This window comes from Thamnophis sirtalis, unplaced genomic scaffold (assembly GCF_051295495.1).
Source record: "Thamnophis sirtalis isolate CommonGarterSnake01/CBP01778 unplaced genomic scaffold, rThaSir2_p1.2 scaffold_8, whole genome shotgun sequence".
Lineage (NCBI taxonomy): Eukaryota > Metazoa > Chordata > Lepidosauria > Squamata > Natricidae > Thamnophis > Thamnophis sirtalis.
In genome coordinates, this window is record NW_028261388.1 from 11,936,358 (window position 1) to 11,961,471 (window position 25,114).

Here is a 25,114-nt window from a genome sequence, read left to right on the forward strand (position 1 = left end):
CCTTGGAAATTTCAGCTGCCACTAAGAGAAAACCCCTGAACACAATCTGTGATTTTTCCCAGCGCCTGCCGATTTAAAAAAATGGAGGCTGGCCTAATGAAAGGACTAAGAACCTCGCATGCCACTAATCAGGCTTCAGTCAGTGGTTGCGAACGACTGTCAGCCGGATGACTGGGCAGAGCAATTCGAGTTGCAGCCTACATCCTCCGACGCTCTTCAGAGAAAAATGCAGCAATTTTTGCATCAAAAATGGTGGCTGGAAGTTTTTCCCTGACTTAAAATGGCCACTGCAGTGACGAGTGGGCTGAAGGTGCCAAAAACTCACAGATGGAAAGTGATGGCACGAAAGCCTGGGTCCTCGCACCACTGACCGTCACGCCAAATCCCTGAATTACAGCGCAGGCGGCTGGGCCCTCACCGCTGTGCTAAGAGAAAACGCGATCGCGTCGGCTCCAAAGCTGGCTCGCGTCACCTAGCAGCTCAGAGAGCCGCCCGCACCCAGAGAAGCCTGGGACACACTGGTAAGGTACAGCTGCTCTCCGAAATCAACAATAAAGATTAAAACAGACCTGTTCTCTTTGCAGAGAAGAAAATGAAGGTTGGAGAGTCCAAGTTAAAAGGTAAATGTTCATTAATAGCTGGAACCACTTTAAAACGTGTCCACTGGGCTAGACTGAATTGAAAAAATCTGGGGTGCCAGCAGCAGAGGCATGGCTAAAGATCTTTCAATTCAATCCAGGGCAGTCAGACAGAATTTAACCCATGCTTGGACTCTCCAAGCAGCACACAAAAGAACTGATTTTTCTTAACCTGCCTAATGTTGCATTAATGAGCAGTCCCAGTCTGTGTTGCTTTCTAGAAGCTCGCGGGAAACGTAAAAAAAAAAGATTCAGAGGATACAAGTTCACGAAATAAGATTTCACAGGTTGTGTGATTTATTAAATAAGCTGATTCATTAATCAACCACAGTGCATCAAAACCACAAATACAGTTGGAGAGCTAGGTTATCCAAAGAAAAATGTTTAACAATGAGAAGCACTCCAGAATATGGCCGCTCGCAAGAAACACACCTCACGGCTTTGTAAGTTAATCAGCAGATTCCACAATTTTTCAAGCATTACTTAATACCCAAATATTTGGGCAGAGGCCATTCTGTCCCATGTCTTCCCCTTGGCATTCTTCCAAGAGCCAGAAACCTGAAATGGAAGCAAAATATATACTCATAAGGTCAATCCAATGCTATCAACCTTTCCACCAGCCCTCAACGAGATTTAGAAAGCTGGTGTTAACCGCAGCCCCATGGAGGACAGTTCTTCTAAACAGGTATTGAAATTTGTAACGGACTTTTGTTTCCCAATCTCATCCCCAATTAGCAACCTTCCCAGCTAGTCTATTCATCCCCAATGCCACGCAAGGGAACCTTCCATCCGCTTGTTGGCTCAATGAAGGTGTCTCCTCTGGTATAGATCACAGAGCGTTCCAGGTACCCCCTTGATATCCTACTGAGGATTTCCATCTAAGGTCGCCGCGTTAAGAGCTGCCTGTTCATCGGCAACACAGCCCTCCTTGAAGTGACCTTCTGTACCACGTCTTCTCCACGGCCTTCCTTTTTTTTTTTTACCTTTGGCTTGAAGTCCACTTTCCACCAACTTTGCAGATTCCCACTGAGATTTATTTTGGGGGTGTTTCGATAAAAGGATCACTGCTGGAAAAAAGGTAAAACATGGTTAAGGGTCAAGTTATGGCAAATGGATCTTAAGTTCCGAGTTATTATTGTATTTTTCGGAATATAAGACGCATCCCCCCCCCCAAAGAGGCTAAAAATTTGGGTGAGTCTTATACTACGAATGCACCATATTTTTCAGAGTGTAAGACGCACCGGAGTATAAGACAAGATTTTGAAGAGGCTAATTAAAAAAAAAAAGGTTTTGCACTCTGCAGACCGGGAAAACAAGTCCATTTTTATCAAAAAATAAAAAAAAATTGGTGCGTTTTTCGCTCATTTTTCCCCAGCCGCCAGGAGCACTATATAAGCCTCCTAAAGGCTGTGCATGGCCATTTTTGCAAAGTGGTGGGGTTTTGGGAGGCCAAAAATGCTGTATTCAATGTGTAAGACACACTCAGATTTTCAGTCTCTTTTGTTCGAAGCTTTTTTTCAGCCCTAATGAGGTGCTAACGAGTGGATCTTCCGTGATTTGCCTGCTTGCTTCTCTCTCCCACGATGATCACTAGCTTTTTTTAATCCGCAATCGAGATAAAAAGCATGTGCGCTCAAAACCAGCAAACCTATGTGCTAAAGCTGATCATACTAAGGACGCTAGCCAGATGAATATCTGGTAGGCAGAATTCTTCCCCCTCCCTATTTTCCTCCCCAAAAACCTAAGGTGCGTCTTATACTCTGAAAAATATGGTAATCTGTTTCAGAAGGCAGAGCAGAGATGCGAGGGAAGAAGACACAGAAAGCAGCAGACATGCTTCAGTTTGCAGCTTTTAGATTCTGGGCTTCAATTCTTAATTTTTTTTTTCTAATGTTCCCACCAGATTAGTTGCTACCATGGCAGCAATGTAAAAATCTAGAGGAATTACTTTGCGGTCACGTCCACAGCATACCAGAAATAAGATTTTCAAGCAGCCTTGGTAGAGACCAAGTACAGGTAGTCCTCGGCTTACAACCACAACGGAGCCCCAAATTTCTGTCGTTAAATGAGAAATATGTCCAGTGAGCTTTGCCCCATTTTTCGACCTCTCTTGCCTCAGTTGTTAAGTGAATCACTGCAGTGGATAAGTTAGTAACACGGTTAAGTGAGCTTGGCTTCCTCATTGACAGGTCGCAAAATGCGACCACGTGACCCTGGGACGCAGCCATGTCCATAAGTATGAACCGGTTGCCAAGCACCTGAATTCTGATCATGTGATCTTGGAAAGGAAGGCTACAAATGTAACTGAAAAATGGTCATAACTGACTTTTCAGTGTCACTAAATGAACTGTTATAAGACTACTTCTACAGGTAGTCCCCACCTTATGTCCGCTTGTTGGGCACTCAACAATGAGCCCACATTTATGGCTGTCTGCAGTTCCCTGTCAGATGACTGTTTTATGATGGTTTTGCCAAAAGCCAGCATTTTTGACAAAACCAGCCTCATTAGAAAACCGTCAAGTTTGCTTAATGACGGTAGTGGCTGCTTTCGGACTGCTGCGTTTGCTTAACCTACACCACAAAAAAGTTGTAAAATCAGGTTGGACAGATGGGTGACTATTCTCCGTCCGGTGAGTAACACTGACACAAGCTTACTGTTAGCCACGCTTTATTCACAGTAATTACTCACAGACAAGACGTTGGTAGCAATCCAGACTCCCACAGATAAGAGATACAATACACACAAGAGCTTCTCCAGCTTGGTATAAACGGTTGGGTCCTGCAAAAGGTCTCCTCCCAAAGTCTCTTCTTATATACTCTCTTGGGAACAGCCAAATCACAACCACCTGGGCCTGATTATCTCCTATGTCTCTGTAATTATTGCCTTCGTTTCTCTGTCTGCCTCTGCCGGGCGCGTCACAAACTCCCTTTGACTTTCAACACTGCTCCATGCCTCAGGTGCCTCCTGGTGGCCAACCAGCCTCTCTGGTCCCTGCTCGGAGTCTGAACCCTGCCCAGGGTCCTCCACATCATCCAGAACTGACTCATAGGGTCCTTCGCTATTGGAGTCCATTGGCAGCTCCAACGGCTCCTGCCGGGCCAGAACACATGACCCAATTTACGACTCACGGCTTACAACCAGGATGGGCTATTAACAGTCACCTATCAAGGGCTACCTGTAAAATATTATGATCTAAATAAAGGTGTATTTATTTCAGCAATTAGTGGTGGATTTTCACTTGCCGGCTTCAATGTGAAAACTGAAAGCAAGGTCCTACTATTATCTATTGAAGATATTTAAAATAGAACACAGGAGTATGTTTTCATTTAGGACGCTGCAATCGTATTTTCTTCAAGGAAAATCAAGTCTCTTGTTTTATGTTATTTCGTCATCTGGAACGGAGGTTGTATTGGAATATAATGGCCTTGGGATATTAATTACAGGTAGTCCTCAGCTTATATCCATTTGCTCAGTGATGGTTCAGCGCCAGAGGTGTCCTTCAGCAGGTTCTGACCAGTTCTGGAGAACTGGGAGCGGAAATTTTGAATAGTTTGGAGAACCGGTAAATACCACCTCTGGCTGGCCCCACCCCCATCTATTCTCTGCCTTCCGAGTCCCAGCTGATCGAGAGGGAATTGAGGTTTTGCAGTAACCTTCTCCTGGGGTGGGAATTGAGGTTTTGCAGTAACCTTCTCCTGGGGTGGGAATGGAGATTTTACAGTATCCTTCCCCTGCCACGCCCACCAAGGCACGCCCACAGAACCCGTAGTAAAAAATCCCACCACTGATCTGGAAGTATTTTAAGCAATCCAAATTTCAGGCTGAAGGTTGGGATTATGTGCCATCAAAGGCTCTGAAGGCTACGATCAAAACTAAACGAGGCAAAATTGGCCACGTTACCTTTTCACGGATCACCTTTTCAGAAGGGTCAGCACGCAGGTGTCACGTCCTCCTCCACCTGCAGAGTGAGAAAGCATTCCTTCATCATGGCTGTTTCTTTAGGAAGAATGCTGTGCCTGTCCTAAGATTTTTATTGTCTTGCAATTTTACTGCACCCATCAAACCGAGATTGATGGGCAAAACGAAATCACAAGTCGGTCACTTTATGAGGCGTTTCCAACGATAAAGAACCTACAGTTAGGCTCCATCGGGATAGACCTCAATATTGGCTTTTCAATACAGTTCGGTCCACCATTTTGGGACTTAAAGTTTCATCAGAATCTGATATCTGTGATGTAAGGACTTCATTTTATCACCTCCAACTCAACACCCTCTATTTCCAGTCTACAACACAGTCCTTTCAACAGTTCCAAGAAAGCTCCACACCCATTTGCACTACTCAGGTGCAAACCCTGAGGACAGAGATAAACCTCCAAAAGTGGCCTCCACGACTCTCTAAAAGGATGCAAATGACTAGCTGTCTGCAAGGAATATATAGGTATATCACAGAAATGATATACACCCCCTCACATTTTGTAAATACAAAGGAGGAGGAGAGAGGAAGGGAAAGTAGAGAAGAGAAGGATGACAGAGGGAAGAAAGGAGGTAGGGAGGGGAAGGAGAGAGGGAGAAGAAAGTGATGGATAAAGTACAAATAGAGTGTATGGAGAGCAGAAGAGCCAACAATTGTTTTTGGGAGTTGATGGTAAGATGAATTGATGTAAACATTTAATAATACAATATGATGTTGGCTATGTAATAGTATACATGTAGACACATTTGCACTACTCAGGTGCAAACCCTGAGGACAGAGATAAACCTCTGAAAGTGGCCTCCACGACTCTCTAAAAGGATGCAAATGACTAGCTGTCTGCAAGGAATATATAGGTATATCACAGAAATGATATACACCCCCTCACATTTTGTAAATACAAAGGAGGAGGAGGAGGAGAGAGGAAGGGAAAGTAGAGAAGGATGACAGAGGGAAGAAAGGAGGTAGGAAGGGGAAGGAGAGAGGGAGAAGAAAGTGATGGATAAAGTACAAATAGAGTGTATGGAGAGCAGAAGAGCCAACAATTGTTTTGGATGGTAAGATGAATTGATGTAAACATTTAATAATACAATATGATGTTGGCTATGTAATAGTATACATGTGATTCAGAGGTGGGTTCCTACCAGTTCGCACCTATTCGGTAGAACCGGTTCATCAAATCTACCGAACCGGTTAGAAGGGGTTTCCACCAGTGGACCCGGAAAGCAGGCCACACCTACAGAAGAGGTTCCAATTTTTTTTGAAACCCATCACTGATGTGATTATATGTTATGAAAATGAAAAAATAAAAAAACCTTTGTAACACATTTTGTAAATACTTAAGGATATCTTTTCATGTGACAACACTGAAGAAATGACACTTGGCTACAATGTAAAGTAGTGCGTATACAGCTTGTGTAACAGTGTAAATATGTTGTCCCCTCGAAATTAACGCAACACACAGCCATTCATGTCTAAACTGCTGGCAACAAAAATGTGAGGGGTGTATTCACTTCTGTGACATACTGTAAATCCTTCCAATCCCCACCATCCAGTCAGAGTCCAAAAGATGCTTTTTTGTTTTCAAGAGGCAACTGGGCTTTCCAGTTTTTGTTGAAAGATGTTCGTTTCTCACCCAAGAAGCTTCTCCAGTCTAGTTGCATCTTGAAGAAAAAAAAACAACACCTTTGGGACAACCACAACCTGGATGACTTGAGAATCTCCACAGATCTCAAACTCAAAGCATTCCATCAGCTAAAAATGTATCGGTAGGTGTATAAAAACCCAGACGAAATTCAATGTACTGCTCAAAGTTTGAAAGATGAAAAGGAGATGAGATTCCATACCATGCCTGTTTCTTCATCTGATGCTGTGGGCTCACCAGGGAAAACCAGCAGTCAACTTGCAGCTGCAGAAAAACATACAATAAGTGGGGCAAGGCTACAACAGTTGTATTCTTCTCTTCCTATAGTCATAGAAAACCTCGGCTATCAATTTCAACTACCTTGCAAGTCGAGTCTGGTTCTGCTCTTCTCTTCTTGCTCACAAGCGGTGGTGCTTGTAATGGTGCTTGTGATGATTTTGGATCACCCGAGGCCAATACTGTTGCATCTGGTTCCGATCTTCTTTTCTTGCTGAAGGAAGGGGTCAAACTCTTGTTGCCTTTTCATCCTGTTAAAGGCTACTTCTGCAAAAGAAATAAATTGTGCTTTGGACTCGATTGTGGTTGTCAGTCGAGGACTACAGGTAACAGGAGGGACACCTGCTTTCACCCAACAATGTACATGTTCCCAACAAACAAAAAAAGATATAGTGTACAAAATCATCTTAGAAGTTATATCAAGAAAAATGAATTTCATAGGTACATTCACACAGGGGTGGGTTCCAGCTGGCGTTACTGCCGGTTCACTCATGGGTGCGCTTTGCGAGGAGGGGGGCTGGATGCATGCTGCGCGTGCAGGCGCAAATCAATAGAACTTGTTCTGCGCATGCGCAGAACTCAAAAACAAGAGGGCGGCCGTGACTGCGGCAATGGGGGAACTGTCTCGGAGGCGTGGCCAGCCTGGGTCGCTGCGGGTTCTGCGACCCAGGCCGGCATGCCACTACCCGTTTGGCCGAACCGATAGGAATCCACCACTGCATTCACAGAGTAATACTGAATTCTTTTTCTGAAATTTATTCCTCAATTCAAAAAATAGGAATATATGGATTACCGTATTTTTCAGAGTATAAGACGCACCTTTTTCCCTCAAAAAAGAGGCTGAAAATCTGGGTGCGTCTTATACACTGAATACAGCATTTTTGGCCTCCCTTTCCAAAAATGGCCATGCATAGCCTTTAGGAGGCTTCCAGAGTGCTGGGGGCAGGGGGATGGAGTGAAAAACAGGCTGTTTTTTGCTCCCCCCAGCAGCACTCTGGAAGCCTCCTAAAGGCTATGCATGCCCCTTTTTTTTGACAAAAAATGGGCCTGTTTTTGCGAAAACTGGGCCATTTTTTGCTCATTTTTGCCCCCATCCCCTACCTCCAGGAACACTCTACAAGCCTCGTAAAGGCTATGTATGTCCCCCCCCCTTTTTTTTTTTTTACAAAAAACGGGCCCGTTTTTACGAAAAGAGCCATTTTTAGGTGTGCAGAGTGCAAAAACTTTTTTTTAATTTGTCTTTTCAAAATCTTGGTGCGTCTTATACTCCAAAAAATACGGTAGGTTCAGTATTTGGCTCAGATTGTACTCAAGTCAAGTAGCTATTGGAGAGTTAGTGGTATCATGGTTAGAAACCATGGTAAAGCCGCATCAAGATTTAAAACCAGAAATATTTTGTTGGGTATTTTAAAGGGAATACATATTTAATTTTACATGTGTTGACTGGGCGGGGGCCAGGTGGGCACGTGGTCAGACAGAGGTGGTATTTGCCAGTTCTCCAAACCGATTCAAATTTCTGCTACCGGTTCACATGAACCAATCTGAACCGGCCGAATGCATCCTCTGATCATCACCAACAAGGGAGCCCACTAATTCACTCATGCTAGTTTCAGGGCGCTTTCTTGATTGATTACTTTCCATTGTATTGAGAACCAATTATGCCCCCTTGGTCATCTTCTCCCTTGGCTCAGCGATACAGAATCCCAAGGAATGTCATTTTTATATAGCAAGGGCCCAGAAAGCCCACAAGCTTTGGGTAGAAAGGATACTTCAGTCACTTTGTTCAGAATGGCTGTCACATCATTCTCTCTTTTCAGAGCAGTTGAACATCTTTTGCCAATCATCACGACAATCCCATCAGTCTTATGAACACTACCTCAATTTCCACGCCAGGCTTTGGTGTGGCATTATTTGCGATTTTAAAAGCCCTTCTAGGATAACCCACTAGATCCCAAAGTTATCTACCTATTAGTAATGGTTATCGGTTTCAGGATTAATGACTTCAATATCTTACCAAATCTGCCACGGGTATTGGTAGAAGAGCTCAGGGTTGAACGGCGGAGTCCTTGGTGCTCTCTGAGCGTCGTCGTTTTCTTGCAGACATCTCATTACCAAACTAGGTAATATCGTCAGTTCGACTAGGGAGGAAGGTTTGATCCCATTTCATACACTAGAGTGGGGCTTGCCTTATCAGCGTTGGTAGGAGTGGCCTTGGTGGATGGCTGTGAGCTTGCCAGTCCCTTGATTGGGATATTGTTTGCTTCTTGATGGTTGGCCTGTTAATCTTGGGTGTTAATCCTGGTTCATCTGGATGTTTATCGATGGTGAGGGGTTTTCATGTCTTCTGACTGCTAATTGGTGTTTGCAGACCTTGACCTGCTCATCTTCTGCCTGTTTGTCCAGAGTGGCTGTTATGGGCCTTGCAATGTATGTTGTAGATTATTCCTGGATTTTCTTCTTCTTCTGGGGGGCTGCTGGGTCTTTTGGTTTACTTCTATTTTGGAGAGCTTTGGTTGGATTGTGGGCTGCAGTGACGCCATGTGTTTGCTAACGGTCTGTTGTTGGTTGGGGTGGTGGCTTTACAACGGACAGTGTATTTCTAATTTGCCATCTGGAATGAAGATATCCAAGGAAAGGTAGTGTGATTCCCTAGTGAATTTTAATCCTTTGAAGATGGTGCTGAAGGGGTCCTTGTGTGTTCCCTACTTGGCCCTTTTAAATAATGACAAAGGTGTCATCTACGTACCTGGATCTATATTTTGGGTTGTGTGTATATGGCTGCTATTGATATCATACTCTCTATTCATTCAGGAAGCAGGGATCCCGCAAGGGATCCTCTGATCTGTTGACATGTGTATCAGCCGAACTAAAAGTACGTGGTTAGGTAAAGTTTGGCATGGTCCACATTTCTGGTTAATTCAATTTTGGTGTATAGGGTTAGGTCAGCGCTGTCACAGATTTTGGATCTATGGATGTAAAAAGAGCTGTGACATCCAATGATGGCGATACCTCTGGGAGGTATCTGAGTCTTTGAATCAATCCTTTAGCCGCGTTGTATGTTGAAGTTCCTGATAATGATACAACTGAACGAAGAAGTATGCCTGGCCTGCATGCTTTGGGGTATCCACAGAAGGATAAGAGGATGGGTCCACTACTTTTCATTGGCCATTAGTCTTTTCTTTGGCAATAGCATTTAGGCTTACATACCGCTTCATAGTGCTTTTACAGCCCTCCCTGAGCTCTTTTACAGAGTCAGCTTATTGCCCCCAACAACCTGGGTCCTCATTTTACCCACCTTGGAAGGATGGAAGGCTGAGTCAACCTTGAGCCGGTGAGATTTGAACCGTTGAATTGCAGCTAATAAGTACTGCACTCTAATCAATGCGACACCTTGGCTCTTCTTTGGCGATTTTCCCTTTCTTGGTGAGGTCATTGAGCATTCCCTTGAGCCAAAGGATTCGTTTTGCTATCAGGTTGATGTTTGCCGATGCAAATTTGTCTTCTCGTAACTCTTTCGCTTCTTGTATGGATTTTTGATGGGAGCCATGCTAATAATCCTGGTTTCAACCCTCATCTTCTGGAAGGATGATGGTAATTTGGTACCTCTAGATTTTTTGAGGGTTGCTCCGTCTTCTACTTCGAGTTGGTTTTGTTCTCTTCTTTCTGATGCTTTTGGGGGGGGGGGGGTGTCTCTATAGGAAATCCGATAGTTTTACAAAAGCTCCTTCTAAGGCTGGCAAAGAATTCTAGTTGACTGGCAGCCCCTGGGTTATAATTTAGAGCTTTCATGTAGGATGTTGTATTCTGAGGAAGATAGTGGGTGGCCTGGACATGTTGACCAGCCATTCGGGCTCTGGTTCCCTTTGATTCTGGAGTTTAATTTGGCTTCCCTTTCTCCAGCTTGTCTTGGGGCTTGACGATGGTTGTCAGCCCTTCTATAGGCTCTGGTGAGGTCTGGTCCTAGTTGTTCTTTGAGGTTCTCTATGGTCTGCTGGCATTTGTTTAATCTGAAATGTGCATCTGGGATCTTCTTGGCTCAATAGCACAGCAGCTTGACTTGAACCATAGATGCATACTTCCTTTAAAAAAAGAGAGAAAATGTTTTGTCTAAATCTGATCAGCTTTCCTCTAATCTACCATATTTATCGGAGTATAAGACGCACTCCCCCCCCCTTAAAGAGGGTGAAAATTTAGGAGCTACACCGAATGTAGCCGCGCCCCTTTGCTCTGCCTCCCAGCAATTTACCTCCTTGCAGCAAACACCAAATAGCCTGTTTCAGTTTCATCTCAGCCTGATTAGCACAAGCTTAGGTGCGTCTTATACTTTGGAGTGTCTTATACTCCAAAAAATACGGTAGTTTCTTTTTTTCCCACTTCAATGAACATGTTTTGTTGAACGGATTTTACCGTGTTACTTTTGGGTAAGAGCAAAATAAACAAACCCCTATGTTATCAGCTACCCTTATCTATCACTGCCAGCCAGCATCGAAAGATCTGACGCAGGGACTAACAACTCAAAGCACGGAGTTGGTGATGTAACGGACTCCAGCGCCGACTCGTACGCCTTCTGAGATCTTTAAATTTGCTAATGAAACTGCGGAATAAATTTATACCAGGTCTCATTGTCACCAATATAACTTGTTTTACAATGATGGAAGCACAACCTGTGTTTTCTGTAGCCTCGTTGCATCGTTCGGCAGACACAGAATGAGATGTGCCCACACGGAATACATCAACAAGGCAGGAATTTGAACTTGAGTCCACGGTACAAACAGTATTTCTTTTTTTTAAAAAAAAAACCCAACCTATAGTATTACCTTCAAAAATTAGTTCAAAGGACTGCAGCTAGCTTTTAATTATTCCTTGTTGGGATTTTTCCGGAATAGAAAATATTTCATGATGACATTTTTCAGGAACGAGGCTGTATAATGCAAGTAGTCGTCAACATATGGCAAAGTATTTTGAGTTTGCGGATCGCACCGTTGCAAATGATTCTGCATAAGCGTGGAGCCAACGAGCCGTCACTGTTCTTGAACTCAGGGCTGTTGTGGGAAACGTCGACGATTTCATCAGGAGAGATGGTTGACGCCTGGAAGTTGCTGACGATGTTGGGAACTTTTGGGCTCAACTGTGGTCGTTAAGTCAACAGTTTGTTTGACGTTACAACGGCCCTGAGAACAAAAAGATTGAATTTCCTTTAGTGCACACGGATGAACTTTTGGCTTGAACTTAAAACACTTTTTTCACTGCTCCCACTTGTCTCAACAAAAATACCAGGTTGCACAAGCACAGCAGCTTGAGAACCAACGATGCCACATGCTGAACTGATCTCGCACTGTTTTTTGAACAAGCCACCAGGAACAACTGCTGGTTGCAGATACCATACAGTGCGGTTATAGGTTGGGGGGGGGGGTTTCTCCAGAGTGACAAAGACACATCCCCAAACCATGTATTAGTAAGGAATGCAAAACATTTCAGGAAGGAGCGGTTTGCATCACTTCAAACTTTATTCCTCTCCAAAACAGATTAATTCACATACCCCAAGTACTAATGGGTGCCAACTAGGAGTGAAATCCAGCAGGTTCTGGAGAACCGGTAGTGGAAAGTTTGAGTAGTTCGGAGAACTGGCAAATACCACATCTGGCTGGCCCCAGAGTGGGGTGGGGATGGAGATTTTGCAATATCCTTCCCCCAGGAATGAGGAGGGAATGGGGCTTTTGCAGTATCCTTCCCCTGCCACACCCACCAAGCCACGCCCACAGAACCAATAGTAAAAAAAAATTGAATTTCACCACTGGTGCCAACGTACCTTTTTATCTGCCCCCAAAATTGGTTTTCCAAGAGTCTGAAATCAAGAATTGTCCATGAATTAGGAAACATTCTTATCAATAGCTCAAATACTGTGCATTATGTTAAAAGCAATGAAAAGTCGAATTTTACTAGCAAAGACTTTTTGATGTTTTGCCACTTAGAACAGATAAGCTTTATAATTCTACTAGCTGAAAACCTGGCGTAGCCCGGGTATGTATTTATCCCAATTCTGTATTAGAGGGAGCCCCTTTGTGGAGTACTGGGAAGCCGTTACCATGGCAACTCCACTGTGCTGTACAGAAGAAGCCATTTTAAGGCACAACAGGCTGTATCTTAACAACTTGAGTCCAAAATGCATACTATCACTGTCAAAAGTAGTGACTTGACACTATAGATATAATTGAGTTCTTTTCATTTCAGCGGCCCAGGCATTCCGGAGTTATGCTGGAACACAGACAGGGACACACACACTGAGCGGTGATAGGGGTGTCTTACACCCCCCACAGTATTTGTTTCCAGAGAGTAAGTCATCTGTGTACAAAGTTTGGTTGAAATTGGCCAAGGCGTTCCAGAGTTATGCTACAGCATATACACACAGACATTTTTATATAGATTCTACCCTATTCTGTACTGCAGGCTACTTCAGCTGACTGTTCAGCAGTTCAAATCTCACTAGCTCAAGGTTGACTCAGCCTTCCATCCTTCCGAGGTGGGAAAAATGAGGACCCAGATTGCTGGGGCCAATATGCTAACTCTAAACTGCTTGAGAGGGCTGTAAAAGCACTATGAAGTGGTATATAAGTCTAAGTGCTATTGCTATTCTATCCCAACCAATCCCATCCCATCCTATTCCATGCAACTCGAGCCTGCTCTGCATTCTAAATTCTATCCTATTATTCTATGTGCCAAGGGCCGGAAGTGCAGTCATATGAATGGGGGAGTTTTTGTTGGAACTTTGAATTTGGGCCATACCTCCAGGGAGGCCTATCATGTCGTAACAGTCCCTAAGTGACTGGTCGTAAGTCAAGGAATACCTGTAAAGTTTCTCACACCAGTCAGCAGATTCCGTGTTTTCAGATTACTCTAACATTAAACCGACCCAGATATTATGTTCAGAGGCTCATCATAAGTCAAGGACAACCTGTAAGGTTTCTCGTAGCTTTCAACCAATTTCATTCTTTGAGATTATTCTAAAAGCCCAGATGTTATGATGTCCCTTCCTTTAAGTAACACAGCAAATACAAATTAGCTGTGGGTTGCAAAGAAGGTTGTATTCTTAGCACCGACTCCACGGCTTCCGTCTGAGAGGCCAGTCAAAACCTGGAGTTGTGCTGCGCCAAAGTAGAAAAAAAATTCTAAACGTCGTAATACATAACAAAATTACAAAACAACATCTGTAGCTGGGGTGGACCTCTCTGGCCCTTTTACAACCCATGGGCTCCAACCTTGAGTCTACTGGGAGTTGAAGTCCACAAGTCATAAAGAGGCTTTGAGTTGTCCATCCCCTGGTCTCTTTATCTTAAATCTGTGGCAGAAAATCAAAACAGTTTTCCTTCTGTATTTTTAAGGAAGCCTATTAACAACCACAGTGAACCAGAAACAAGATTTGGAGGGGGGGGGGGGAGGATAATGGCAAACTTACTGCTCACGTAAGGTGAATTCTGCAGACTTCCTCCAGCTGGCATACATGGCCAATTACAAAGCACAGCAAGAAAATCCAATTTTTACAGACATGAGTCACGAATTCTTGGGACTCATTTTGGATCTATGAATGAAGTTGCTTTGGTGTTGGATTACTTGGCACTGTAAGGAGTTGTTGCTTCCCTCTGTGAGATAGCTGAGCCTTTTCGCCAATCCTTTTAGCGACGTTATGTTGGGGTTCCTGATAATGATACAACTGCTTGCCCTGCAGACTTCTGGGGCATGTAGGAGAACGGGTCCAGTACTTTTCATCGGCCACTGGTCATCTTTGGCAATTTGCCCTTTCTTGGTGAGGTCGCTGAGCTTTCTTTGGATCCAGATGATTTGGGTTTTTTTTTCTGTGAGATCCGCATTCACTGGATGTAAGCTGGTCTTTTAATAATTCTTTTGCTTTTTGTATATATTCTAATGTATCCATGATAACCCTGAGTTCAACCTTTATCTGCTGGAAGGATGATGATTATTTGGAACGCTCTTTAGGTTTTTGAGGGCTGCTTCGTCTTCGGCTTGGAGGGTTCTCTTCTCATCTTCTCCTTGCCCGATGCTTTCTTGGGTCTCTGGAGGGAATCCCAGGGTTTTAAATGCTCCTTCTAAGGCTGGCAAAGAATTCTAACTGATTGGTAATCTGGGTTGTACTTCAAGCCTTTCTGCGGGATGTTCCGCGGTAGACAGTGGGCGGCTGCTGTGGACTTATGCCGCCGAATAAAAATGGGAAAAATTCTGAATATCAACAGGGAAAAGGGATGGTGGCTGCCGTTGCCCTTTGTTGAAATTTTTAGGAGGCCAAGAAAATACGATGAAATTGATCCGAGGGAGGAGAAACTGAGCAAATCTGAAGTACCACAATAGATGTGGGAAGCTGAATGCATCCATTTCCCAATCTGAGGCATTTCAAGAATGGCAAAATCACAAAAGCTTCTTGCGAAGAACAATCAGCTAAAATCATATTTTTGCCTCATCGAGCTGTCCTTGAATCTTTATTTCAAATACATGGCACATCATGGAGGACATTCAGTGGTTTTGCTAGTTCAAAAGAGAGGGGAAAAAATACACCAGGTGTTTATTAATTTGCAGCTTTATCTCAGGTTTTGCATCGTTTACTGTGTCCCTTCCCCCCCCTTATAAACGTTTATTTGGGTAGCCAATTTGTTCAAGCCGCCTCAGGCTAATAATTTCCTCTGCGCTCAGTTCCAATCAGTGTGTTAAGATTTAATTCATTTGTGAATCATTTAGCAGTTGAACTAAAAACAGTCATCACAGGAACCGCAGTGCAGATTTTAAATCCGATAACCCAGCGTTGCTCGGGTATATATTTATAGGGGGGAAATGGCTAGACCAAACGTAATTTCTAATGTTGGATTTCCCTGTTTACCCTTGTGGAGTAGTGAAACTGTTACCATGGCAACTCCACTGCGCTGTACAGTAGAAGCCAGTGTGGCACAACAGGCTGTATCTTAACAGAACATACACTCTAAGGGGTGTCAGGGTCTTACCCCCACAGTATTTTTCTCCAGAGAGTAAGTCATGTGTGTACCAAGTTTGGTTGAAATTGCTCAAGGCATTCCAGAGTTATGCTGGAACATACACATCCAGACATTCGTTCATATAAATTCATTCATTCATTCATACATACATGAATTTTAAACTCACACCTCATAAATGCAAATTTTGAATGATAGAACAGCTTTAATATATTAGGATAAGAGGGTGAATGAAAAGTATGCACGCACTGTGACAAAACAGTGATTAACTCAGTGTCATGCAAAATTTGTCTTCTGGAAAGCAGTTATACAGGTATAAAAGCCACCGTCTTGATGTTCAGAAATTATACAGTTAAGCGCTAAGAGTGAAAGAAAGGAAAGTTATAGCTAAATACCTGGCTTGTATTTTGCTTGCTTTTAAGAGACTTTATTTAAGGGAGTTTGGATCTTCAAGAATGTTAAATTTTTATTTGCCTGCCTTCTAGGCATTCCCTTTAAATGTCCTGAAAAAGATGCCACTCATTTTCTCAAGTTCAATTTCTTCTTTTTCTTGGGAATTTTAGTGCGCAATATGAAACAGCTGTTATCCTGGAAAAGAGAAACCAGCAGGGCATTTTAAAAAAAAGAATGCTAACATAGAATAAATTCTTTATTGGCCAAGAGTGATCGCACACGCAAGGAATTTATCTTTAATGCATAAGCTCTCAGAGTACATAGAAAAATATTCATAATTTCATGATTTCCAATGGTGGGGTGGTTTTTTTTTTGCCAATTTCCAGCAAAAACAACTACTAGTGAAGCTGGATTTGCTTAATGACCGCTATAAAAATTATCATAAAATTAGGTGTGTTTCAATTGAGGATGACAATGACAGAAATTGACAGGATTTCTGATTCCAATTTGTGGTCGCAAGTAGAGGGACACCCGTAGAAATATGGAAACTAGGAAGGCTCATGTGTGGCAATTTTGTATATGACTGATTGTGTTACTATCTCACGTCTAATGCATTTCTGAAGTTAAGAAGGGAGAAGTAAAAAGCAGAATGTGACAGTAGAATTGATGTAGCAAGCTTTGGTTACTGGCAACTTACCACTATTTTGGCACCAATGTCTTCATTACTAGAATCCGCGTTGCTGAAACAGAACAATTATCCTATTAGATTTATTTATTTAGAAAGTTTATACACCTGCCTACTTGCTCAAAGTGATTCTAGGTGGCTTACAAAACAACAAAACACAATATAAAAATTAAAAAGCACAATAACCTGGTCCCAAGCTATGAAGGGGTTTAAAAGTAACAACCATGATCATTAGATAAATGGTTTAAAGTGAAGGACTATCCATACCTATGTTATGTTCAATGGAGAGAATAAGGACAAAACCGATTACAATTTTGCTTTGGGCAGCTAAATTCTTAATTCCTGAAAATATTTGGATGCTTTATCAATTGGAAAAAAATGGCCTTTGAGTAAAATTTCATCAGAAGCATTACTCAAAAGGTAATTGTTGTGGCCCGCCAATGGAGCTGGTAGCACTCAAGACAGTGAAGAGGCTGGGGAGGAACATGGGCCAGAGGAGTGAAAGGGGAGGGGAATTTGCAGGAAACAATTGGTTCAATTCATTAGGGTGAAGATCTGTTCCTGACTTCTTGCCAAGTATTGTGTGCTACAGCCTGGCATTTGGAAGATATCGGCCTGGCAGCTCTCCAAGCCTGATAAAAGCCTTATAGTTGTGAAATCTCTTGGAAGACTGTTGGCCGGGACTTTGCTGGAGAAGAATTCACTTTAAACTAAATAAAAGGGATTTATCGGGATGAGAAGTCAGGTTTGCGTTTTGGGAAGCCTAGGTCAGAACAGGCATTAAATAAAATGATATGGCCTATCAGGATTATATATTGACACTAAAGAGTCAATTTCAACGATCACACAATTGTGGTTTCAAGTTCTGATCTTTGGATTGCAAACACCCAATTTAGAAAAGTCTCACTGTACCAACCTGGTCTCTGCAATGGGAGAAATGGGTCCATCGTCATCCAGGTATTTGTGCCTCCGTGATTCCAGGCATTCATTTTCAAGATCGCCCACAGCATTCAACCGCGTCAAGGACTTCTTCAAATGATCTTCATATTTCAACATTTCAATGTATTTGAAAAACCCCTTCAACGCTGCATGCTGGGAAAGGAGGATATTTTTTTTTCCAGACATAAACGGAAGTGCAAGCTTCAAATCCACTCTGAAGTTAATACGTGACAAGCCTGTCAATCGGAAAGACTAACACTGATAATGTTACCTAGTTGGGTAATGAAATGTCTGCAAGAAAACAAGCAAGCTCAGAGAACACCAAGGACCCCTCGTGTTAACTCGAGCCACAAATATTATCCTTTATTAGAACTGCAAACTTTTCCTTCCATCAAGACAATCAAGAAGCAGTCAGGCATTCTCAATGGGGAGCCTAGAACAGTGATGCCTAATCTTTTTGTCGCCATGCGCGGAAAGTGCGCACATGTATGTGTTCCCCCGCATGCTTGCACCCATAATGCAATGTGTGTGACACCACCCCGTGCGCACCACCACCTCGCGCGCACACGCCTGTCCCCCCGCACCCTGTTTTGGGCCTGCAGCCTCCTGGGACCCCCTGTACACACACCCCCAGTGCATCTGTGTGCATCAACATGCGCACTGCACCTGACCCCAAAATCAGCTGGCTGACGGGAAGCACACACACATGCGCGCTGGAGCTGAGCTGGGGCGATGGCTCGTGTGCCTACAGAGAGGGCTCTGCGTGCCACAGGTTCGCCATCAGGGGCTGAGAGGATCAACCTTCCCAACTCACGTTGCTCAGGACCAGGGGTGGGTTCCTGCCAGTTCTAACCTCTTCTATAGAAGAGGTTCCATAAATCTACAGTGCCGTTTAGAACCCGTTCCAGCTCCCTCCCCCCGCACATCATCAAGATGAAGAGCGAGAGGAGGAATTCTGGGAGTTGAAGTCCACTAGTCTTAAAGCTGTCAAGATAGAACACGCTTGGTTTTTTTTTTCTAAAGGGTTAGGGTTGCAAGGGTCTTGTAACTTGACAGCTTTAAGACTTGCGTGCTTCAAATGCCAGTTTCTGAGCCAACATTTTGGTTGCTAAGCAAGAGCGTTGTTACGTGAGTTTCACCACATTTTACAAGTTGGCCATGCCCACCGGTCCCATGGCTGGCAAGCCACTCCCATCTGGTCACATGGCCAGCAAGCCACTCCCACAAAGCAGGCCACACCTACAGAAGAGGTTCTAAAAAATTTCAAAACCCACCACTGCTCAGGACCATTGGCCAAACCATCGTTAAGACATCTGGAGGTCAGCAGGAGGGTGGATGACAGCCTCAAAAACATTACTGAGCATTTCCAGCCCCAAAAAAGTAGTGTGAAATTGTAAATTTACCTCATATTCTCGCACCGCTTTTAAAGGGAGATGCTTCCTGCCGTAGTATTTCTCCACGAAAGGAAATACAATTCCTCTATCTTTCATTCTCCTCTTCTGTTCGTCTTCTGGAATTCTGTGCCTTTCTGACCCTTTTCTGACATATCTGCGAGACTTCCTTGGTTTGCTCTCCGTGGGCTTCCATCTTTCGCGGAACCGGTACTGCTTCCGTGTGAAGTGGTAATCGAAGAGGGCTCGAAGATTAATTTTAGGCTTGGGTAACTTCGTCTGACTCTCGGCCTTCGCACCAGCTGGGGAAGGATCGCTCTCCATAGCCACAGAAGATGACCGGCCGGCATCTTTTGTTGAATTCAAAGCTTTTTTCCTTGAGTGCTTTGATGAATGTGGGCCAGATCTGAAGTCATGAAAGATAAGATTTACTTTCTAGTAGCCATCTCTCCCCCACTCCCAGCAAGCTCAAACCTATGTTGAGCATGGATGATTAATTCTTTACTCAGGGTAAATAACTTTTCAATAGAGGTGGATGCAAAATAGCTACCAGGAGGTGTTCCACCCACAAAGCATGGTAGAACCCATCTCTCTGTGTAAAATTGCACACGAGCCAAAGACATATACATAGATACCATATTTTTGGAGTATAAGATGCACCATGATTTTAAAGAAGCAAATTTTTTTAAAAAAAGTTTTGTACTCTCCAGACATCCCCCAAACAGCCTATTTTTGCAAAAACAGTCCAATTTTTTGTCAAAAAAATGGCATGCATAGCCTCTAGGAGGCTTAGAGTGCTCCTGGGGGCTGTGGGGGCAAAATCGAGCCAAAAATGGCAAATTTTTCCCCCATTTTTGCCCTCCCCAGCCCCCAGGAGCACTCTGGAAGCCTCCTAAAGGCTATGCACGGCCTTTTTTGCAAAGCGGGTGGGGTTTCGGGGGGCCAAAAATGCTGCATTCCGTGTATAAGACACACCCAGATTCTCACCCTCTTTGGGGGGGGAGAAAAGATGCGTCTTATACTCCGAAAAATATGGTACGTACACATACATACATATTTAGAGTTACAACCCCCAGTATGTCCAAATATGGGAGGAAGTCACTACTTCCATTCTTTGTCCATCGGCTCGTCACAAGAGACCATCCAGACAGAAACCCAATATTTTTACTGTTGCCTTTGTTACATTTTGTGTTGTATTTGTGCTGATAAATAAAAGGAGACTAGTTTGAAATAGATCTATACTAGTCTCCCTTTATTTATCAGCACAAATACAACACACACACACACATATATATCTTGATGACATTCAGGAATCTGTTAAAAAGCTGCCTATTCTCCCAGGCCTTTGAAAAGGCTGATGTTTAAGCATCATTTTAAATGTTTTGAAAAAAATATAAACTGTCCAGAATCATTAGTGCAGTTAGTCCTCTGCTTACAATAGTTTAGTGACTGTTTGAAGTTACAATGGCATTGAAGTGACTTGTGACTGTTTTTCACACGTATGAGCGCTGTCACACCTCCATGCTCACATGATCAAAATTCAGGTGCTTGGTAACTGACTCATATTTATGACGGTTGCTGTGTCCCGGGGTCATGTGATCATCTTTTGTGACCTTCTGACAGGAGCAAAATCGATGGGGAAAACCAGAATCACTTAACAACCGTGTTACCAATTTAACAACTGTAGTGATTCATCTAAAAAAGGTGGCAAGGAAAGTCGTAAAATGGGGCAAAATCCACTTAACACTTGACAAAATAAATTTGGGCCCAACTGTGATAAGTTTAGGACTAACTGTAGTAAATTGCTCTAATAAACAAAAGACGGAAAGCAAGATTGTTAGGAATATAATCTAATGGTTGGGTTTGGCAATATACGAATCATGTAGCAATGCTATACCTGTTTCTTTAAATCATAGTGTAAAATGTGATTGGTTGCTGTTTTCCTCAATTGGCCATAAGAGGGAGCCAGAATGACTGTTAGCTCTCTGTTTTGTTAGATGCTGGGCTGATCTGAGTGTTTTGGAAGCTGGCTGTTAGAAAGTGCTGTGAGCTATTGTAAGTTTTGCAACTGCTAGCAAACTTTGAGTACCGGACTGTTTATATGATACTGGACTATGTTAGTTGGATTATCCCTTAACTGAAAGACATTGATGACTGACTGTCTTATCCGTGTATGACTTGGACTGTTTGATGGACTCTGATACCTCTATTTTCCACGAAAGGAAAAGCCTATTTAAACTGCAGTGTCTCTGTTTGCTGGTTTGTGTGTTCTCCAACACAACGCTTCTCTGAACGTACTCGTTCTCCCAACGGGGAGCTTACATAACAAAGATATTAAGTACATCTGTAAACATTAGAATACCCTTACAGAAATGATCTGGAGTCACTCATCAGCTAGGAATAGTATTAATTCCAAATCAAAAGGCCTTAAGAGCCCTCATATGTGCAACATAAGCCTAGAAGAGAAACAATTCATTTTTCCCCCTACAATATTTGGAAAAGTATTAATAAGAGACAATCCAGGAGAAATATCAACGATCTCAGATATGCAGACGATACCACTCAAATGGCAGAAAGCAAAGAGGGACTAAAGAGCCTCTTGATGCGGGTTAATGGAAGCAAGTGCAAAGTCTGGCTTGAAACTCAACATTAAGAAAACTAAAATTCAGCCCTCTCAATTCCTGGCAAATAGATGGGGAAGAAATGGAGGTAGTGACAGATTTTATTTTCCTGGGCTCCAAGATCACCGCAGATGGGGGCTACAGCCGAGAAATTATTTATTTATCATTATTTATTTATTTATTTATTAATTTGTCTTGTATGCTGCCCACTCCCGGAGGACTCCGGGCGGCTCACAAAAGACAAGGGAAAGGGGGGAACAAGACAAAGACAACATATTAAAACAAAACCAACATTCACAATTTCTATGGAGGTAGATGCTTCTCAGCTCCCCCCAGCCTGCTGGAACGCTTGCTGAAAGACGCTTGCTCCTGGGGAGGAAAGCTATGGCAAATCTAGACACCATACTAAAAAGCAGAGACATCACTCTGCCAACAAAAGTGCGTAGTCAAGGCTATGGTTTTCCCAGTTGCAATGGATGGCTGTGAAAGTTGGACCATAAGAACGGCTGAGTGCCAAAGAATGGAGGCCTTTGAACTCTGGTGCTGGAGAAGACTCCTGCGAGTCCCTTGGACTGCAAGGCCATCCAACCGGTCAGTCCTAGAGGAGATCAACCCTGACTTCTCTTTAGAAGGCCAGATCCTAAAGAGGAAACTCAAGTACTTTGGCCACCTAATGAGAAGGAAGGACTTACTGGAGAAGAGCCTCATGCTAGGAACGATTGAGGGCAAAAGAAGAAGGGGATGACAGAGAACAAGGTGGCTGGATGGAGTCACCGAAGCAATCAGTGTGAAATTAAATGGACTATAGCAGATGGTAGAGGACAGGAAGGCCTGGAGGAATATTGTCCATGGGGTCGCAATGAGTCAGACATGACTTTACAACAATCCAATATACAGACCAAAGGCGGCTACTCAATATGCCTAATTAAAACATAGTTTGCTGAATGCTGAATATATGCAATGAAATGCAGAACTAATTTATTATTCAAGATATGACTATTACATGACTTTAATCAAAAGCACTCACATTTCTGTATCCATAGCTGCAGCTGCTAACGTTCCTGTTTCATTAGCCAAATGTGTTTTTGACCTTGAAAAGATAACGGAAATTAGTTTCAGATTCAAGGCTGAAATACCGAAAGCAGTCTATAAGTCATGAAATCCCAAGCAAACTAATTCAAGAAAACAAAAAATAAAAAAAACCTCAAGAACTGCTTTACACTTTATAGCAAAAAAAGATTTAGAGTAGAATTCTTTATTAGCCAAAGACACACGAGGAATTTCTCTTTGGTGCATATATTTCTGTACAGATCTGATTTACTAAAGTGTTTTTAATAAACTTACTGGATTCCCCCCCCCCCCAGTAATCTACAAAATCTTCAGTTAAAATCAATCAACAGCAAAAGCATTGCAATTAATAGAAACCATTAGCATCCATCAGAAACAAGAGCTGACAGGTATAGCTTTAGAAGCAGCATTCAGTATATGCATTCCAGCAGCTCCTTGTTTATTTAAAAAGACCAGCCCAGGTCTTCTCAATATGCAACAAAAAATCCAAAATAAGTTCCACCCTCTTATGATCTGAAGCATGTGCCAGAATTTATAGACATCTCAAAGATTGAATGTGCCAATCCGTAAGTTATAAGATTTGACTCCCTTAACAGGGAGTTAATAACAATAGTTTTCTGGAAGCCAAGTCATGGCAAGTTTGAAACCTTGGGCACATCCACCCTATATATATATTATATTTATATATATATAAATTATTTATTTATCAGCAAATATAACAAATGTAACAAAAAGGCAACAGTAAAAAAATATTGGGTTTCTGTCTGGATGGTCTCTTGTGACCAGCCGAAGGACAGAGAATGGAAGTGTGACCTTCCTCCCATATTTGGGCATACCAGGGGTTGTGACTTTAATATATACCTTTCACCCTGGCCTGGCTGATAAGGAGTTGAGCTCTGTAGCTCAATGGTTAACATATCTGCCTAAGAGGCAATAGAGCACAGGTTCGATTCCCAACAAGGGTATGGCTAGCTGATGAGATCTAAATAGCTTGAAATAGATCTATACTAGTCTCCCTTTATTTATTTATCAGCACAAATATAACATATATATATATGTGTGTGTGTGTTTTATTTGTGCTGATAAATAAATAAAGGGAGACTAGTATAGATCTATTTCAAGCTATTTAGCTCTCATCAGCTAGCCCAGTGTTTTTCAACCTTTTTTGTGCAAAGGCACACTTTTTTCATGAAAAAAATCACGAGGCACACCACCATTAGAAAATGTTAAAATTTTTTAACTCTGTGCCTATATTCAATATAGGCGGGTGTTTTTCCCACGGCACACCTTACACTATGTCACGGCACACTAGTGTGCCACGGCACAGTGGTTGAAAAACACTGAGCTAGCCATACCCTTACTGGGATTTGAACCTGGGCTATATGGCATACTAGGCACACTAGGCAGAGATCTTAGCCATTAGGCTACAGGCTCTTATCCGTTATCAGATATATATAGGGGAACCTTTACATTTACATATGTGTGGGGGGGGGGAGTCAAGATAATTGTCTTGGAGGGAGGCTGAGTCCAAGTATAGTTTTTTTTTTTTACTGGGATAAGCCTATTTTTAGGACTTGCCCATCTCAAAATCTCAATTTCTATTAATTTTATCAGTTACGGATGAGAATCACTGGGGAGATCGCTTTTCCAATTGCAATTGACCCCTTTCCTGTGCAAAAGCTAGACCCCCCACCCACCCACCCCTATATGGGAAGGGATGGAATGAATCTGGATTATATTGAAATTTGGAATTAGGGATTCACACATCTCGGGCTTCACATTATTTATTTATATTACATTGATTGATTAGCCCTTGGGCCATATCAAAGTGCAGAGTTCCAGGAACAAATTATTACTAACATTTGATAAAAGCAGTTTAAAATGAAACTGGAATAAAATACAATTTAAAATGAAACTGGAATAAAATACAATAATTTTTAAGGTATAGATAAAATGTGATTAAATTATATTTCGGTGTCACCCCTACAATCTACCCCAATCAGTCCCACATATGCAGATTTCAACTGAATCATTTTGCTTATTGTGTACTGTGCTGTATTAAATGTTATTTTCAGATGCTGGCCGCGCATCTGAGCAAGTTGTTTTGATATGGGGATCCCAATGGGTCAGTCGTTTGCTATATAGACCAAGGGACCGCTAAACCGCCGGCTTAATGAAAGCCATCATCGCTCAGCTCATGTTATCACCCTAAAACCATCCAGCCAACCCACCATATATAGATCACGGTCTAACACGACGGGCGAATTAAGCACAACAAGCGTCCATCGGATGCAAGATTTTTGTCGAAATGGCGGCATCGAGGCTTGATGGATAAATAAATCAAGGAGCCGCGCCGAACCGAGATCGGAAACCGAACGGATGGCAACGGATAGCGTAGCTACTCACCTCATCGCGCGTATCGCCAAGGCCGCGAAAGCCCCGGCGGGCCGTTTATATACTGACCTCTGGTCTCGCGAGTCTTCGTAAATTGACG

The 25,114-nt window shown here is 42.8% G+C and overlaps 1 protein-coding gene and 4 non-coding genes across 6 annotated transcripts; all 5 read right to left on the reverse strand.

The window, feature by feature from the left end:
* Positions 1–903: 903 nt before the first annotated feature.
* TAF1D (TATA-box binding protein associated factor, RNA polymerase I subunit D) lies at positions 904–25,053 on the reverse strand. 2 transcript variants are annotated; one of them, XM_087721097.1, is made up of 15 exons: positions 25,027–25,053; positions 22,580–22,642; positions 18,944–19,337; positions 17,518–17,693; positions 16,614–16,656; positions 15,919–16,111; positions 13,984–15,065; positions 12,340–12,375; positions 11,348–11,701; positions 8,545–10,609; positions 6,615–6,797; positions 6,457–6,518; positions 4,540–4,597; positions 1,622–1,702; positions 904–1,196 (listed from the first exon to the last, which is right to left on the reverse strand). In XM_087721097.1, exons 1-6 carry the CDS (start codon positions 25,029–25,031, stop codon positions 16,043–16,045), a joined length of 750 nt encoding a protein of 249 aa, XP_087577223.1. In that variant the 5' UTR covers positions 25,032–25,053; the 3' UTR covers positions 904–1,196; positions 1,622–1,702; positions 4,540–4,597; positions 6,457–6,518; positions 6,615–6,797; positions 8,545–10,609; positions 11,348–11,701; positions 12,340–12,375; positions 13,984–15,065; positions 15,919–16,042. The 2 variants fall into 2 exon arrangements, with proteins under 2 accessions (XP_087577223.1, XP_087577224.1); XM_087721098.1 differs by having other exon boundaries at positions 1,622–1,705.
* LOC148044287 (small nucleolar RNA SNORA32) lies at positions 2,527–2,647 on the reverse strand. Its single transcript, XR_015697608.1, has one exon. It is a non-coding gene; the product is annotated as a small nucleolar RNA SNORA32 (small nucleolar RNA).
* LOC148044288 (small nucleolar RNA SNORA18) lies at positions 4,671–4,803 on the reverse strand. Its single transcript, XR_015697610.1, has one exon. It is a non-coding gene; the product is annotated as a small nucleolar RNA SNORA18 (small nucleolar RNA).
* On the reverse strand, positions 11,785–11,922 carry LOC148044289 (small nucleolar RNA SNORA8). The gene has a single exon (XR_015697612.1). It is a non-coding gene; the product is annotated as a small nucleolar RNA SNORA8 (small nucleolar RNA).
* LOC148044290 (small nucleolar RNA SNORD5) lies at positions 15,232–15,306 on the reverse strand. Its single transcript, XR_015697614.1, has one exon. It is a non-coding gene; the product is annotated as a small nucleolar RNA SNORD5 (small nucleolar RNA).
* Positions 25,054–25,114: the final 61 nt, after the last annotated feature.

Bases quoted from the DNA above. Each gene is read 5' to 3' on its own strand.
- TAF1D (XM_087721097.1), bottom strand. The intron at 19,338-22,579 runs GTGAGTGCTTTT...TCATGACTTCAG, and splicing joins GCAGCTATGGATACAGAAAT to ATCTGGCCCACATTCATCAA. The intron at 16,112-16,613 runs GTAAGTTGCCAG...TCTCTTTTCCAG, and splicing joins ACATTGGTGCCAAAATAGTG to GATAACAGCTGTTTCATATT.